Raw genomic sequence first — 18,848 nt, forward strand, 5'->3', positions numbered from 1 at the left:
AAAGGGAGGGAATGAAAGTGCCAGTTTCCTAGAAGTACCGAGCTAATGATTTCTTGGTTGTGTTTGACTCTCTCCATCTCAGGAGTGACAGGAGTTGGGGTGCCTGTCCCTAGGTTTTCTTTGTATAGGACCTGCATGGTAAAAGAAGGTGGGACAAAACAAAAATAAGAATGAAAAACAGCAGTCACTTCAAATATACCAAGGACATTGGTCTTCAATCTCCTGGGGATGAGCCTGAGGCTTTCAAAGTTATGAGAACTTTTCCAAGTCCTATTTCAACAATATTCTTTTTGTGGTTTCTTGCTTTTTTTCTAGCCTGCTAGCAAACTGCAATGTTTAATGCACCAAGTTATATATGACCCAGCATTAGGAATGTTTAAGTCATCCAAGATTGTAAGAAGATGTAAGAACGTGGCTTATAGCAATAGCAATAGCACTTAGACTTATATACTGCTTCATAGTGCTTTACAGCCTTCTCTAAGCAGTTTACAGAGTCAGCCTATTGCCCCCAACAATCTGGGTCCTCATTTTACCAACCTCAGAAGGACGGAAGGCTGAGTCAACCTTGAGCGGTCAGAATTGAGCTCCTGGTGGCAGTCAGCAGAATTAGCCTGCAACACGGCCTTCTAACCACTGTGCCACCATGACTCTTATGTTTTGATTAAGCTCAATAGTATTTTAAGATACCATGTGGGTGGATCATGGCCATGCAACCAACAAACCCATTAAAGATTATGAATGAATGAATATTAAAAATGAAAATAGTAAATATTTAAATGGATTTTATGCATGGGAATTCATAAAGTTGCTTCAAAATTTTATTATCTGTTTAGGTTTTTCTCTATTTTTAACTATACATGGCACATTACAGCATAGTTTGTAGCCGGGAGTCACTCACTCATCTTCCTATATTTTTGGAGGCTCTGCACTGTGATGTGTTCAGGAAGGTCAAAACACACAAGATGGCAAGCATGATGGCATGATCCAAGCCCTGCCCCTTTTGTATGTGGCTCAATATTGCACCCATATATAAAGCGTAAAGAGGTGAGGCTTCTGTCACAATGCTGCGGACCTTTATCTTGCCTGTTTTGATATCTCTACCACTACCATCACAACCACTGCCAATCCCTGGATGCACTGGCTCTAGGGCAGGAAAGATTGGTCCAAGAAGTTGGAAAAATGTTAAGATCTTGGACATCAGTCTTGTGAAATGACCTGCTAATTCCCCAAAATGCCCGAAAACTATCATAAGATGTTGATAATATTATTCAAGATCCCAGGACATTTTTGTATAAGGCCTTTCCTTTTTTCAGAATGAGCATATAAATTTAATAAATGAATAAATAAATATTTTTCAAAAATAATTTGGTTGGAGAAGGGCTTTGCTTTAGAGAGCCAGCAATGCAGTGCTGCAGAACTGTGGCATAAAGATTAGTCATCCAATATTTTGGAAACTTCAAACTATATGCCATGCACCAAGTTATATATGACCAAGCATTAGGAATGTTTAAGTCATCCAAGATTGTAAGAAGATGTAAGAAGGTTTCTTTTTGCTATGCTAAAATAATACAATAGTCTCCAACTATTGGAGCAAAGAAACCACTGCAAAAAATATCATCATGGTTTTGGCAGAAATAGGACATAACGGCAATCTTAAAGTGATGGAAGTGAGATTCAGCTATGAATCGTAAAAAATAATTCCAATATTTTATTCTGAGCATATTGGTTGAATTTTTTTTTTCATTTCTAAACTTCATCTGAGAAAGTACTATATACCCTCTTCCATCCAATTGGAGATTTAGACCATATTCTTTTTACAAATTAAGTTACACTAAATACATGATTTTAAAAAGAATCACAGGAGTTAAAAAAGAAAAACAATCAGGATTGTATTCCAGATGGTTAACAGTATTCCAGGGACAGTAAAAAAGTTAACAATATTCCAGACTATTAGAATACAAAATAGTGAACAAAAATACATTTATTGGAAAATTAACTATATTGATAGATTTGATATTACTTTAATCCGTGAATTATATAGCAGCTAATCAAGATTCAAATATTAATTTGAATGGGATCAAAAGGGAACTTTGTGTAATTAGAAGTACAAAGCTGAAGCTTTAGTGAACATCCAAAGTTCCATTGTACGCCCCATTTATTATAAGATACAATAGACTTAAGCATAAACTTTGCTTTTTCAATGAAACCCAACCAAACTAATTTTATTTAATTTTGGCTGGATTGTAGCCTAAGGTTACAGAGCCAACATTTTGTTGTGAGCTGTTTTGATCTACTTCCCACACTAACTATCAATATGAGTTGGGAATACATGTACCATCATTAAAGAAACAAAAAAATCAAATAAAAAAGACAGTAATTGAATGATTCAATTACTAAAATAAAGAGTTTATTTTTTTTTTAAAAAAGGATTTTATGTTACTCGGAATGAATAACATAAAGGTTTGTAATAATTAATTCCATTTTAATAAAGTTAAAGGGCATTTTTAACTACAAAAATACCGAGCTAAAGATTTCTTGATTGCGTCTGACTCTCTCCAACTCTGGGGTAATACTTATTGGAGTTCCAGACCCTAAATTCTCTTTGTATAATACCTGTGTAAGAAGAAATATATACGTAAAAAAAAAATCAGCACAGAAATGCAATTTTCTTTATGAAGTTAGTTTTCTTCACTCACAAAGTCTACAGAAATTTGAAAATCCTCTTAAAAATAAACCCTGTTCTGACCTTTAAAAGTATTCCTAAAAGCAGGGCTTTTTTTTGTCATAGAACGCCCAGAATGGAGTTCCGGCACCTTTTTTGGATGAAACCTTGTAGGGTAGGCAAGGCGGGTTGTATAACATGTGTGAGTTCCGGCACCTTTTTTTTTTAGAAAAAAAGCACTGCCTAAAAGTATTGCTAAATTGGATATGAAAGCCCACCCAAGATTATAATTTAATTGCATTCAAATAATTTGATGTGATTATAATGTTAGGTATACTTTAAATCCTCTGTAGCGTCTTTACATTCTCTCTTACAAAGGACACAAGGAGAAGAGAACAACCAGTCAGAACTCAGTTTGGGTTGATCAGGCTACGTCTTCCCTGATGTGGTCTTGAAATATGAGGACCTCTTCTTGAAAGTGAGTTGTGATCTGTGGTCGTATGGCCACTCGTAGGCCAAACACACAGACACTTTTATTTGCCTTGACAGCTTAAATATATTTAGAACTGAATTCTCTTGCTTGGCAAATTCAAGGGTTCACATGTTTTTATGAATAGGGGACAAAAAGATAACCTTCTTAGAATCTGTAGCTTGGTCTTGATTCTTCGGCCTCATGTTCTCCAGTCAAATAAATGAAAACTGGTGGAGATGGAGAAGTTGTTACTACAAAAGTGACAGCTATGCTATTCCTTCTCCGGAGTGAGACAGGATTGAAGGAGTGAGAAAGGATTTGGAAGTCACAGGATAGGTAAAGAAATGCTGGAATCCAATGGAACAATTATCCCAATTTAATTGCAACAAGGAGTCATTGGCATATAATGGCAATTAAATATATGGATGCACGTATAGACCTTCGTACTGGAGTTTGGAACTTGGAAGACTATAACTGTGTTCTTGTTTTTTTTCTGTGCAAAATCACAAACTGCTTTAAAACATCATTAAAAAAAATTAAAGATCAGCAATAAAAGAACATTTAGAAAAATATTTTACAATAGTTGTTGGGGTTCATTAAGTTAGGATCAAAGAAGTGTTATTCTAATTTTGCACTGCACCAACACGTGGATGCCAAAAGCTATTAGAAAGATTTCCTGTTATAAGGGCAAAGGGAAAAGCATCTATTTGTTTAAGGCAAACCATATTGTTTTATTTGAGGAGAGGAAGAAAGATGGAAAAGGAGTATGGTGAGAAGAAGAAGTTAAAAATCACTGCAAAACAAAAATAATTAGTGCTTTAATTGTCCACGTCTCATGATGGGATTAAAATGAAGAGGAAGAGATAGTCAAAATCTCATGGAGAGTTTAAAATTAAAAGGAAAGTTAGCATAAGATCATGACAGTTAAAATTATGTATTGATAAATATTTTGAGCTATACCGAGCTAATGTTCTCCTGATTACGTTTGACCCGCTCCATATCTGGCGTAACAGGAGTTGCCATTCCTGTGCCCACCTGTTCTTTGTAAGACACCTGTAAGGGTACAATAAAGTATCCACAAAAGACCCCAACAAAGAAGTGCAATAACCAGAACTGAATTTCAATTGGTAGTAGGTAGTAATAGTGCAAGGTTAAATCCTACAGTTGGACTAGTGTCACAAAGAGAAAAGGCTAAAAGAAATAGAATATTATTCATTAAATATGTGAATGACATTGCAGGTTAAGAAAAGCATACGGAAGGGAAACACTGTGTTAATTTTATCATGGGAGCAAATGGTTCATTATATTTTGTCTTATTTTTTAAAACTTATTTTATGATGCATAACGTTTTTAATTAGTTAAAAGTTAGGAAGGGAGATGAGTCACAAAAATCGGAGGCAGTAGAAAATAGAGTATGATAGTTAGAGATTATTCTTTTTTAAAAAGAAAAATTATGAGTTGTTAAAGTAGATTTGATTTTATTGAGAAATACCGAGCTAATGTGTTCTTGATTGCGTCTGACTCTCTCTATTTCTGGAGTACTTGATATTGCAGTTCCTTGCCCTGCATTCTCTTTGTACATTACCTGCAGAATACAAACACCCACCAAGATGAGAAATCGGATAACTTCTAGGAAAACATCAGGGCGCAATACAAATGTTGATTAACGCACTTATTTTGTATATAAATGTACACATAGATCCAGTTGCACTGTGAGAAACGTTTCCATTCTGTTTTGAAAACACTGCATGTTGTGTCAGAAAGGAATGATAGAAATAGAAATACTGTGGTTTATAGTACAGGTAGTCCAGTTTGATGTAGTGGTTAAGATACCCATCTAGAAACCGTAGGACAGTGGTGGCGAACCTATGGCACATGTGCCAGAGGCAGCACTCAGAGCCCTGTCTGTGGGCACGCGCGCCGTCCCAGCTCTGCCTCCCCATGGCCCCCTCCTCATCAGCAGCCCCCCGGAGGAGAGTCACTCCCGGGTGCGGCCTGCACAGAGCAGCACAGCCAAGGACATGACAGCCGGGCAGTGGGGACAAGACTCCGCCCTCATGCCCCAGATGATGCTGCGGGGCACGGGTGAAGGGCGTGGCCGCCATGGCGCTGCAGGCCTACCTGGGCAATCTGCAGAAGGCTGTGGAGGTGGGTGGGGGCAGAGCAGGCAGGGTGGGGGCAGAGCAGGGGCGGGGCGGGGTGGTTTTTGGGCACTTGGTCTCCTACGCCATCACTGCCATAGGAGATGACCAGGTGGAGCCCAAAGGCAGGATCACAAGTATCTTCAGTTTGGAATTACTATGCTCCCACATGCAACCTACGTCCAACCCCCCCCCTCCAGTGAATTCCCTTTACTCTTATTTAGCACGAATTTGCCTTCACCATTAGATCAGATTCTTAGGCATGGGTAGCATGTAATAAATTTGAAATGCTTTGAACTAAACTCCTGTTGCTGGTAACTTGCTCCTGACAGAAACTGGGAGACTGTGGGTTCTAGTTGTGCTTTAGGGACAAAGCCAGCAGGATGACCTTGGACCAATTACTTTCTCACAGTCCTAGGAAGGGAGTAATGGCAAACCACATCCAAAATCTTGCCAAGAAAACTGCAGGGATTAATCCAAGCAGTCTCCAAGAATTGGATATGATTAAGTCGGGGGAAAGTTCTTGTTTAGTGATTGTCTCATTTAGTGACTGGACATAGTTATGACTGTGATGAAAATATAATCTTATGACCACTCCTTACATTTTCAACTTTTGCAGGTCTGTAAAGCTGAAGTAAAATAGTAAAATCATGTTTCACTTAGTGACAGCTTCTCTTAACAACTGAGTTGCCGGTCCCAGTTGTGATTGCTAAATGAGGACTATCTGTGTTCCATTGAACATTTTGTTTAAAACTCTTTCATGGGTCCCCAGTCAGAAAGAAGGGATCAAAAAATCTTGGAACTATAAAGTTCCCTTTAATTTTTTTAATTTTGTTTTATTTGGGAAACCCATATCTGGAAAGTGCCTTTCGGATCAGATTTGAATTACCTGAATTAATAAGAATTCTGTTTCAACTTTAACACCCTTTCACATAATATCAGACCAAGTTTTTAAAAAAGAAGTACGTTCAAGCTTTAAACATAATATCAAACCAGTCTCACACATTTTTACTTTCTTTTAAAAAATGAAAAGAACACCAAGTCCTTCCATTAACAAAATAAATAAAAGTCTTGCATTTTACTCTTTTAAAAAGATGCCTATTTCCTCACATACAAAAATACAGTTAGAATCAAGTATTCACTCGGTTGAAAAAAATCTAAAAACAAATAACATAAATCTGAAGTTAAAAAATGAAACATGTAACACACATGTGTAGTGAAACCAAATTTTACGAAAAGCACATTTTAAAACTAATTCATTGGTGAAAAGCTTAGTCAAAGGAATGGGGAGCAGGCAAAAAATCCATAATAATAATAATAATAATAATAATAATAATAATAATAATAATAATAATAATAATAATAATAATAATAATAATAATAATAATAATAATAATAATACAAAACTGAAGTGTGCGCCACTTCAGTATCTTGACTTTTCTGACCCCCTCCACCACTCCACCACAAAGCGGGCAGTATAGAAAACAAGAAAGGAGAAGACAATACCTATGGATGCTTTATGGTTTCTTCATAGATATTATATTGTTACAAACTAAACAGCCCTAATTATGGTCAGCCATAATTGCCTTGCTTTCCTAGACAAATGTATGGCACAATATTGTACTGATTATTAAACCGCATCAATATTTCTAATAACTACCCAATGGGTGTCCGATTAAGATTTGATTGATTATGTGCCATCAAGTTGGTTCCAGCTTCTAGCCACCATATAAATAGATTTTTCTCCATGTAATTTGATTTGATTACCTTACAGAATAAACTAGAAAATTAAGTTCAATAAACGTTGGCGAATTATTTAGAATTTTAAACTCCCAATCTTTAATCCCTAAATTCGGATTTCAAGAAGTACGTTGCAAAAGTTAATTTGAAAACTGGAATTGGATCACCACACACAAATAAATAAGCAAGCTAAATAAACAATGCCTAATTCGCAAGCTAAGAAAACAGATATGAATAAATATTAATGCAATTGTATTAGGATTGTGCCCAGGTATCTCTAAGTATATCCAGAAACCTGTCAAACATCCCTGCTTATAGGCAGCCAAAGCTACTTGTCTTTGGCAGATGGCAAATTTTAGACTAGGTTTATAGGAAGCACTTCATTAATTAGTTTGTCATTATATTTTTAATTCCATTCAATCCCATCCCCCTTTGAATTTTTCTGCCGAGAAACCAACTTTTGGGATGTCCTCATCTGCTCAGCATTAATACACTTATATTCTCCTTTCAAGGTTTATATACAAAAGTTATCAAAGCAAATGGATCTTTTAGAATGTAGATGGAATACAGTGAGAGTGCCCTTTTAAAAATACAGATGATGTTAGTACATGTTAACAAGAGGAATAAACAGCAACTTAGTATGGTGAACAGCAGCATGTCATAATTAGCCAGCTCATTATTAAAAGAGAAAAAAAAATTAGCCACTACCGAGCTGATGTGTTTCTGCGTCTCCTTGACCCTTTTCACTTCAGGAAGGTCAGAAATGGGAGTTCCTTTTCCAATGTGTTCCTTATACTTAATCTACAAAGTTGCAGTCAGAAGAGAGACCAAACAATGACGTCATGTACAAGAGACATACATATCACTTAAGAGAGCACAGAAAACAATTGTCACTGAAGGTTTACATAGTTGTGGAACCATAAACTTTAACATGTACTCTAGTGAAAAATCCCTTATCAAGGAAGCTTCAGAAGAAAGTTAGGAAATAACACTCAAGTAAGTATAGATAATTAAATAGAAGTCTTTTTCGTGGATTGACGAAATTGTCACACTAGAAGTTGTTTGATTTATCCTTAACTATGAAATGATTTTATTTTTAAAAACAACTTTTTTTCTTGCCTGAATGTGACCCAGATAGCTTCAAATAAGCTAGTTACAAAATTATATGAACTGCATAGCACCAGGTTGGGAAAGAAAGAGTGCCATAGCATAAACCATCTACCTCATAGGTAGGAAACGCATAGTCATCCAAATGCTGCTGGATTAAGGCTGCTAGCAATCTTTATCTTGGGTGATGCTGGCTATGGCTACTGATAGCTGCAGTACAACTTCTGGAAGGCCACAGGTTCTTCATTTTGATCTTTGCTCTATTTCCCACAAAAGTTCTCTTTCACTACAACTGCCCTGACTTTAAGGCTACATTTGTTGACAGCGGAAGCTATGATATGTCTGTTCATCCCGGCATGCTGGGGTATGTGCATTTGTTGTGAATGCTGGTATTCCTCTGGTTGTTTTTCAGTTCCGATGTATCTAAATGCATCAGTTTGAATCCTAGTACTATTTTCAATGAAACCTAGAATATAGGCCACTATTCCATGTAACTGAATGCACAAAAGAGTCTTTGCAATGAAAGTGAGGAATCCCTTCTGAAAGAGGCTGTTGTCTTCATATTTAATAGAGTCCCTTCAAATATGAAATGTTATATGTGCAATGGAGCCACTGGATTAAAGAATTATGGATCAGATCCAGTTTTTCCAAATTTAACCTCGTTGTTTTTACCGAATATACTCTAAGTACAGCAAAACTATTGTTCCAACACATATTTATCCCTTTTAGTTCCAATCAAATTATATTTTAATCCCATTCAGTACTATGGCAAATATTAGTATAAATGGCATTCACTTTTATAAGTTAAAACAGTGCAGTTAAGAATGATTTACCGTGCTAATGTCATCTGTGGTTTTTCTAATTCTCTGTATCTCTGGTGTTTTTTCAATTGCTGTTCCTGTTCCAACGATATCTTTGTATAAAACCTAAAGCAAAACCAGAAGATCAGTCACAGAAAGACATATTGTCATTTCTACAGCAGCACTACAAAACATCAGAACATCTACTTCAAGAAAAATAGAAATAACATCAGAACATCTATTTCAATAAAAGAAAAACCATACCCATTCTCATCTCTGTGTCATGTGTATTATCTTTGGGGAGGCTTGTTTGGAGAAACCACTTGACGGTTATAATTTCAAGCAATATAACAGGAAAGAAATCAGACCAACAAAAACAAGCAATGTCTGTCATAAGGATATACAGGTAGTCCTTGACTTACAATAGTTTGCAATAGTGGCGAATATCTGTAGCTCAGGTATAGGATGAGGGTGAAGGTTCGTTCTCCGAGCTTGTGGGTTGGTTTCCGAACGTTTCGTTACCAGGCTGGGTAACATCTCCAGTGGAGTTTAGGGGATGTCAGTGTCGGTGTTCTTCTGTTTATAAGGGCTTTAGGTGTGGGTGTGTCAAATGAGGGTCTTGTGATGGGTCAGGTGTGAGTCATCAGTGAGAGGCTTGTGATGGGTCTTATGATGAGGAGGTTACATCAGGTCAGGGTCATTGGGGGGGTGAACTACTGGTGGGTGGGGGAGGGGGGCTTGCGTGTGTTGGTTGAGGGTTGGTGCTGCCTCTGGATGGTTGTGTGGTTGATTTGGATTCTGAGGAGTTTGTAGGCTGGTTGTAGGTCAGTGTGTCTGTTGATGGAATTGCTTGTGGAGTGCCAGGCTTCGATGAACTCACGAGCGTGGTGGGTGGTAGCGTGGCCCATGATTTTAGTGTTCTCCCATCAAGAACAAACCTTTACCCTCTTACAACAGTTTGTTTAGTGATTGTTCAAAGTTACGACGGCATTGAAAAAAGTGACCTATGACTGTTTTTCACACTTAAGAAAGAAAGAAGAAGGAGGGAGGGAGGAAGGGAGGGAGGGCTTTCACTTGCACTTAACTGGTTTCTCAATTATCTACTGTCAAGAGGCTTTATTGATATCAATGAAAAAATTGAAATGAGTTAGCAAACTAAAACATAAAAAGGAGACCAATAATTTGCTAAATAATATAAACTTACCGAGCTGAAATTTTTCTGGTTTTCTTTAACTCGTAAAATTTCTGGCGTTTCATTTACAACGGTGACCTTTCCTTTGCTGTCCTGCAGATCATGTTGATACTGAAGCTGTTAAGAGAGTACATGTTTTTCAGTGCATTAATCTCAAAGATTTCCGCGTGGCCTGTCACCAGTACAAGCCACTCATTGCTCCCTGAGTTCAAGAACAGGTGACATCTTCCTCCTCCCACACTCAGCCCTCTGCAAATGCCCCCTGCACCTCCGTTTCCCAGCTTTGATTCAAAGCTCCTGTTGCCCAACCTGAGCCTTCTGAGGTCTTTGAGAGGAGATGGTTTCAGACCTTCATCCACTTCAGGAGCAGCCCAGCTCTGATTGGCTGCAGTGCCTGGCCCAGCCCTGCCCTCCAGTGGCTCGTCTCTGCCCTGGGCAGCCATTTTGCTTAGGCTGCTATGTTTTCTGTTGGTCAGCAGTTGCTCTTTTTTAAAATCATCCTGTGGTTAATCCAATGATGGCCCCTTATGTCAACGGACAATCCTCACCCTTAGAAGCTCATGCTCTGTTCAACCCTCAAATTTCCCTGGGGACGCCCTTTCATTTTCTGCCCACAGAAAATCCTTCCTTCCCTTGCTCACAGTACTACAAAGCTTCCCTTTCCTTCTCCCCTCCTCCCTGCCTTTTTTTTTTAAAGTAAGTTTTAGATGCAAGGTGGAAACATTACTATGCTATTTCTGTAAAGCTGACCTATCAGTTCTTCCAGGCTACAAAGTTCCCCTGGAGCTTGAGAGAAAGTAGGAGCGCCAGAGCAATTTCCCCCTATTGTTTAGTTTAGATTGTAGCATCAGAACTACAGTGGTACCATATGAGGAAAAAAGAAACAGGAACGGGTTTGCTTTAGCATCAAAGAAAAGAGTGGGAAGGAGGCAATGTGAAGGTGGCTATGTATTGTGTGCAGACCTCTGGGAAAGGGTTTCCTGCCTTAGCAGGGGGTTGGACTAGATGACCTCCAAGGTCCCTTCCAACTTTATTATTATTATTATTATTATTATTATTATTATTATTATTATTATTATTATTATTATTATTATTATTATTATTATTATTATTATTGCCAAGGGAAGGCATGGGGACTAGTGAGAAGGGAGTAACCCCCCCAAAGGAAAGAGCAGGCACTGGTAGAGTGGTCCTCTGAAGACCAGCCTGCCTTCCTTGTGCAGATAAGAAAGTCAGGAAGCAGAGGAAAGAGCAATCCGGCCATAATCTGGACTGAGTACAAACCCAACCCCATTGCCAAGCCACTGTAATCTGGATTGGAATTTCTGGCGCTTGTTTAAGAAATAGCCTGGGAGACAAAAGCTCCAGGAAGAACTCAGTCTCCTTGTTTCCTGATTGACTTTTTCAATGTTAGTAATAGCAATAGCATTTCGACTTATATATCAGTTCATAGTGCTTTGCAGCACTCTCAAAGCGGTTTACAGAGTCGCTCTGAAATCTAATGATAAAGGTTTATCATTTGAGGCCAGCAGGTCCATACACATGTGGGACCCGAAGAGATCTTCAGTGTCCGAAAGCAAGACAGACAATCAGTGGACCTCCAGCTTTTCTCAACACAATTCCTCTCTCGGTGTTTGTGGGGAGGTGACACTGTTACATCCATTCTTTCAATCCGGTTGCTGAATTGAACGAAATGCTTAAGTGGATACTTTATGACCGCCTTTACAATAATAAAGTTATAAAACTGTCAAGAGAGGGTGTATGGAAAATATATTTACAGCAGCGCGAACAAAGGTCACTCAAAATATAATACAAGAGGTAGTCAAATCCTGGTGTGTTATTAATATTTAGTATTCTGCATTCGTGAGTTCCTTGAGAAATTTTAATAAGTTATTTGTAGCTAAGCCCCCCAATCTCAGTGGGACTTGCTTTCAAAATAATCAAGAAAGGCTCAAAGTGCAGTTATTACATTGAGGGCAAACTTTTAAGTTTCTTGCTCAGCAAAGCGATAATCAAGAACCTACCTTAGAGAGAGTGGTAATTATCTCTGGAAAATACCTGGAATCTGTCTCCTTTTTCTTGACCTACATGATCAGCATCCCTGACAACTGTGAGCATGGTCAGAACAGCATCAGGCATGCTTCTAGCAAGGTACAAGCGACCTATTTCAAACTCAAAGCAGGTGAGGTTCAAAACATTTCAGTTCCAAAATGTTTTCTACCCACTAGGCTTCGTATCTTATAGAGCAAAGGAAATAATATTGCACTTCAGGGGAGCACTGCTTGCTTTCTTGGAATTCATGAGTCTGCATATACATACCATGCTAAAATTCTTCTGATTTTCTCGGACCCGCTGTATTTCTGGAGTCTCTAGCACAGACACATAGTACGGCATGGTTTTCTCCGCATCTTCCTTATACTTTTTCTGTTATGCGGGTTAAAAAATGTATTATTATAGTAAGATTGTCATTTTTAAAATACCCATGCAGAGAGATACACACAAACACTTTTTGTTGTCTAGGGACCATAGCAAAGTCACCACAGGAATCAGACAAAGTCATTTATTCTTCAAATAAAGATTTCTCACTTGAGGCTCAAATGACCAGACTTACATTATCATACTTTGGTCATACTATGGGAAGGCTAGTTCTCTGTTGCTGGGAAAGATGGAAGGATAAAGAAGATGGGGGACAACCACAGCAAAGTGAATGAATCATTTACACTGGTGAAAAAAATGCACCACTTGGAACCCCTGAAGATCCAGGTTAGGGACAGATCATCATGGAGGAAATCTATCCATGTGGTCACTAAGAGTCACCACCAATCCGATGACTCATCATTAATCAATTAGTCATCTTCATTGTCTAAGGAAGAAATCCTTTAAAAATAAGAGCAGATGCATGACAAACATTGCATATAGGTATAATAAGTACATTTGTTAAAATGTGTGATGGCTTGGGTTGGCACTTTCCAGATTTCAATTGTCTAACGTGATCTAGATCAAGCAAGCTAAATAACTTCTTTCAGAAAATATTTGGAAATCTGGAAAACAATAATCCATTATTTTTATGCAGGGGAAGCCCAAAATAATGGTATTATCTGTTAACTTTAAAATCAGTGACATTCAGGTCATAGCTTTTGTGACTTAAGTATTCATTTGAGAAGTGTAAACTGGGCCAAAAGAAGTGGATTTTAAAAAATGGGGGAAGTTAAGAGCCACAGATATTAAGATGTAATGTCATCAAACAGGGGGTGGAAGAGAAATAATGGATTTTGGAAGACTGGGTTTTTCTTATTTTTTAAGGAATTGTTAAATGCTAAAGAGGAATGAAACTCGTTTACCAAATGCTTCTCTGCTAAAAAAAAAAAAGTGAGAAATTATACTTATGATTCTTGGCAGTTGACTAAGAAATTCAGCTGTACTCCAAAGACATAAAAAGAGATTTTAGGGGCATGTGATCTGTGGTTACCATCCCCTGCTTTGAAATCTATATGAATTTCCCCAGTGATTAAAAACTTTAATTATTAGTAGTTTTGTTCCAAATTGAAACGATTGCAAAAATGAAAGCAAGGTCACCAGTGAAAGCGAAAATGTCCAACAGTGTAGAATACCCCACACTTATTGGAAGGATTTACAATTCACTCTCAAGGTCACACAAACAGGGACCTATTTCAGAAGGTCTCAGTATCTCATTATTTATTATGCTGGTTAAGGCTCCTGGGAGTTGGAGTTCCCCTCCATCTGCAGGGCCATCATTACCTTACTGGAAAAGTTCTTCACATGATGTGCATGGATGATTTCTGGAGTGTCAACCACGGTGGTATAATTGGCTTTTTCCATTTCTGCAGAGTGCTTATATTTAAGCTGTTGAGAGAAACATTACAAGGGAGATATCCAGAATAAGTAATTTACAGATGTAGCTTTGCTTTTTTATTTTATATAGCAGGAAATCAAATGATGTTCATTAATCACCAACCTCACTAGCAATATCTGTGGCATTCTTTGCCCTCATATAATCAGGTGTCTCCAATGCATGGTCTGTTAATCCCCTTCCTTTGATTTCCATCTCCAGGGCTCTCTTATATTCTTTCTGTGGGTAAAGACAGAGATAAAAATATAACCTCTGAACAGACAGCTTGTTCCCAAATGAAATTCACCCCAATACTCCAAGGTTACCTTGATATGTAACCTACTCATGTAAATGTATGATGGAAGGAAGATCAATCTATTTTATAGAAGAAATATTAAAACTTGCAATGTGATATAAGATCTGACTTCATTTCAAGATTTTTTTGATAAAAATGTTGTGTTCAGGAACAACAGAATCTTCCTCATTTCAGTCAGATTTCAGAATCAGGTATTGATCAGATCAGATTACAAATCAGATAACATCCAATTAAATTTAAAAAAATGATAGCTACATGTGGGATTAGTTTTGGCACACATTCTTTTTAGCTTTTACAACATCTTCAATTTAATAAAATATACTATATAATTATGAGGTGATACAATGTTTTAACCTGGCTTCAGAAGACATGTCAACCAAAATAACTAAGAATGTGTACAGGGGAAAAAATTAAGAATTCAAAATTAAGAACCTCAAATACCCTGTTTCATTGGGAAGACACTAAACCATGAATACTTTATATAAGACATCAGCATGGATTGGTTAGAAATAATTGTATGAAATACTAGAGAATTTTTAAAAAGATACTGTAGACTAGTTCTTGAATTCAGTAAGAAATATCTGATTTATCTTGAATCCACTAAATTAATCAGGCCATAAAGCTGGAAAAGGTAAATGTAATAACTAGCAGATCTTTTCCTTTCTGCTAAAAATGTTCCATTGTTATAATTTCCAAGAAAATAATTCAATTTATGCAGGATCAGTTCAAACCAATAGTTAAATGTACTATTAACCTAAAAAATCCTTGATTTTTTTAAAAAAAAATCAAGCTAAAATAATTTTTAAATACATAATGTGATTGCAGTGAAAATCATCTAGTTCCTATTTTAATACAACTGTGTAATTCATAGATCCATGCATGAATAGCCCTGTGATGTATCAATTAGAGAAAACGCTATGCCAAAAAATGCATAAATTTGCAGAAATTGTGCATAGATTAAAAAAATGTGCTTTAAAATTTGTGGAAGAAAGTTATCCTCATCATCCTGCTGGAATTTATATCTGGATCATTGCTTATTTGCTATATGAACTGCTATTATCAGAGCCAAAAGAAGTTGGTTTTGTGTCTTTTGAATGTTGAAGACAGCTTGTTTGTTATCTGTCTCAGTGTTGCCCTAAGACAGGGCTTTTCAACCTTTTCACCCATTGTACCACTTTTAGGATATGGCAACATCCGAGTACCACCAGTCACCTAGCAAGGTGTCAAAAATTTGATAACCAAAAAAAAGAAAAAAAGAAAAAAGTGATAAAATACAGGTAGTCCTCGACAGTTCGCTTAGTGACTGTTCAAAGTTACAATGGCACTGAAAAAAGTGCCCCCCAAGCCACAGCGAGCAAGACACCTGCGTGATCACCCGGTGACGCTCTTCCTCCTGTCCGAGGTTTTCATTGTTGTGAGCATTTCTGTTGAGGATTGGCAGCGGGGGTGGGGTGGGGGGTGTTTGGTTTTTATTCCCCCCGTCTGCTGGGTGGTTGCAGCAGGTTTTGGTCACTTCACCTGACCCTGGGACACTGTGACCATCATAAATATGAATCAGTTGCTAAGCATCTGAATGTAAATCACAAGACCCTGGAGAGGCTGCAACATTCCAGCTGATCGGCGCTTCTTCTGGGCTCAGCAGAAGGGCCAGGATCAGTGCTGCTTTCCAGCTGATTGGTGCTTCTTCAGGGCTCAGCAGAAGCACCAGGATCAGCGCCAAGCTCCAGCTGGAGCCTGGCACTGATCCTGGCGCTTCCACTGAGCCCTGACAGCCCCAAAGGAGCGCCGATCAGCTGGAAAGCGGCACTGATTCTGGCGCTTCTGCTGAGCCCTGACAGCCCTGCAGCTCCAGCCATCTCACGCTCAGGCTTGTGCGGTGCTGCGATCGCTTCAGCTCATTCCCCTCCCCCGCTACCACTTTTCTAGGATGGTCGCATACCACCTGCCAGGTGCCAATGTACCACAGGTGGTGCCCGTACCACTGGTTGAAAAGCCCTGCCCTAAGAAATTGTGACACATGTTTTGCCTCCTTAGTGTGTCACTGTTGGCAGCTGCAAAGAATAAGGTGATGGCTGTTCTCTTTGAGGTTAGAGAAAGATGTTAACCATTTTAAAAACACTGTTGGTACTAAACATTTCAAAATGGATTTGGTTGAAAACAGAATATTTTAGTTGCAAGATCATGGGAGTTCAGTGGGATCAGGAAGACTATCCATAATCAATTAATTAAGCCTCTTCAGGATAAAGAATTCCTTTGGATGGGCTACAGAAAAAGACCATGGGTTCACTGTGTATGGTTAACTGGAAAAAAAAATATCTAGCTTTTCCTGATTTTACTAAGGAAATTTGACAATGCAAAAAAAAAAATATGTGAGAATTACTGCTCATGAAATGAATCTTCATCTTATTAGGTTCGGCTATCTTTGTTTTCAACTTATCAAATGTTACTCAGAAATAATTTATAATAGAAGTTCAAAGAACAACTCCTGAAGTGACTTTTTTTTTCCTTCAAGAAGTTATCACCACAGTTCCGGAAAGTGACTATTGATTATGATGATTTTCCATTTGATTGGTATAAAAATTAGATTGGATTTTTGTCTGCTATTTTATGAGGAGTCCGTAATGAAACTTTTTCATGCAAATCCCTACCTTTAAATTTTCATGAAACAAACATCAAGTTTATTCCCAAATCAGGCAATCTGTTCCCCTTCTAGATCTATTTCCTTAATAAATGTGGATGTTAGGTTTTATGCGCTAGTTTATGAGCAAATTACAGAATACAGCTCAGGCTGTGTTTAAACAGGGCCATCAAACTTCTGACAATATTGGTTTTTCAATAGATAGTCTTCCTTTAACTCAAAAGACTCAGCATCCACCACCTATAATCATTTTGGGGAGTAAGAAAGCCTTTATGTCAGTGGTGTCAAACTGCTGGCCCGCAGGCCAGTTACATCATGCAGAGGCTGCACCCACCCCAGCTCCAGCAAAAAAGTCATGATACGTCACGTGATGCGGTGAGTTTGACACCCGTGCTTTATGTGGTCTCTTGGTAGTTTTTGGTGTGGGTTTTGACTTATTTTGGGTCTCCACAAAGGTTTTATAGTTTGGATGTAATTTATTAATGTTTAAATCACAGCTGATTATTAATAGAATGCTTTCCTTTTCCTTGGTTAAATCTCTGTCAAAATGCTTTTGTTTCTTTTTAATTTTGCTTTAGAACTGCATAATCATTATCAATAAATGACAAGAAGAGGGGCAAAATAAAGTATTTCCTTACATACACTGATTATTTCCTAATCTTTTCTAATTAATTTATTTGTTTGTGATCAGTGGTGGGATTCAGCCAGTTCGCACCAGTTCAGCAGAACTGGTAGCTAATTTTTGTTGCCCAGGCCCAGAATGGACTTCCGGAAGAGGCATCCACATAGAGAACCGGTTGTTCACATATTTGAATTGCACCTGTTTGTGATGCTGCCTGATTACTGATTACTCTATATACTGAGTATATATGTGTGCATGTGTGTTTGTGTGTGTCAACATTTGAATTTGTCTTTTTTGACAAGAGAAATAAAGAAGACTTTAAAAAAATATGATGTTTCTTGAAGTTGTTTTTTGTAACATAATTTCCTTCCTTCCTTTCCCTATCAGTTGTGTTGATCCTTATTATAGTCACTTTCACATTTTTGTTAGTTTGTGTAATTTAAAATAATCCAAATACTTAGAAACTGAAATTGAAAAATGTCCTTCCTCTATCTGAATACATGCTGGACACAAAATTAGGAAATGGACAGACCAGTACTAAGCATTTTAATCCACCATAGAAATCTACCTTTCAGATTCCTAAACTTACCTCATTCAAGATATAGGTTGCATTCTTTGCTCTAAGTAACTCTGGTGTCTCCTCTAGAATTGTTAGACCTTTGCCTTTTACACCTTCTTCTAAATCTCTCCTGTATTCTTTCTAGAGGGTAGAACACAAGAAAATAAATCAAAAGAGAAAAGTAAGTAGGAACAAAGGGAAATCAATGAGAGGAAAAAACATAAAGGAGAATAAAAAGAATTAGTAAATAATTCCTAGACTAAATAGTTGTTTTTGCCTTCCAAACACACATATCTTGTTATACTAACTCTACCTAAAAATTCAAACAAAGGTATATATAATGAGACAACTCTGATTGGTTCCACCAATATAACAAATTTTAAAAAGATAAAGAAAAAAACTAGGCATCACTATTAGTTAAATCATGCTTATAATTAAAGTTAAAATTAAGAAAAAAATTAAAAAATAACTTTTAAACTTAAAATTAAAGTTTAAGCATGGCAAAGACAACAGTGAAGGGTCTAATTTGGGGGAGATAATTGAGTTTTCCATTGCAGAAGTCAGAAGAGTAGTTGGTACCTCGCTTGCTATTTTGGTGGCATATTTGACATGCAGTGCAGATGGTGTAACCTCCAAACCAATAAGATTCCGGCCTTTAATGGACTCTTCAAAATCTTTCTTATATTCTTTCTAATAGAGGTTGGAAGAAGGAGTGAGAAGAAAAGAAAAAAAAAATAGAATTAATGTTG

General features: G+C 37.5%; 1 protein-coding gene across 1 annotated transcript in view; it reads right to left on the reverse strand.

Moving 5' to 3' along the window:
• NEB (nebulin) overlaps positions 1-18,848 on the reverse strand; it is a 221,727-nt gene that overhangs the window by 16,018 nt on the left and 186,861 nt on the right. Inside the window, exons 163-174 of the mRNA XM_015814350.1 lie at positions 18,679-18,789; positions 18,130-18,240; positions 14,091-14,204; positions 13,874-13,978; positions 12,434-12,538; positions 10,127-10,231; positions 8,956-9,048; positions 7,724-7,816; positions 4,627-4,719; positions 4,095-4,187; positions 2,521-2,613; positions 39-131 (exon numbers count right to left, since the gene is read on the reverse strand). Of these exons, the coding sequence (XP_015669836.1) occupies positions 39-131; positions 2,521-2,613; positions 4,095-4,187; positions 4,627-4,719; positions 7,724-7,816; positions 8,956-9,048; positions 10,127-10,231; positions 12,434-12,538; positions 13,874-13,978; positions 14,091-14,204; positions 18,130-18,240; positions 18,679-18,789 (1,209 nt within the window). The remainder of the gene's footprint in view (positions 1-38; positions 132-2,520; positions 2,614-4,094; positions 4,188-4,626; positions 4,720-7,723; positions 7,817-8,955; positions 9,049-10,126; positions 10,232-12,433; positions 12,539-13,873; positions 13,979-14,090; positions 14,205-18,129; positions 18,241-18,678; positions 18,790-18,848) is intronic.

The sequence above is a fragment of the Protobothrops mucrosquamatus genome, unplaced genomic scaffold (assembly GCF_001527695.2).
Source record: "Protobothrops mucrosquamatus isolate PMUCROS unplaced genomic scaffold, P.Mucros_1.0 scaffold_87, whole genome shotgun sequence".
Classification (NCBI taxonomy): domain Eukaryota; kingdom Metazoa; phylum Chordata; class Lepidosauria; order Squamata; family Viperidae; genus Protobothrops; species Protobothrops mucrosquamatus.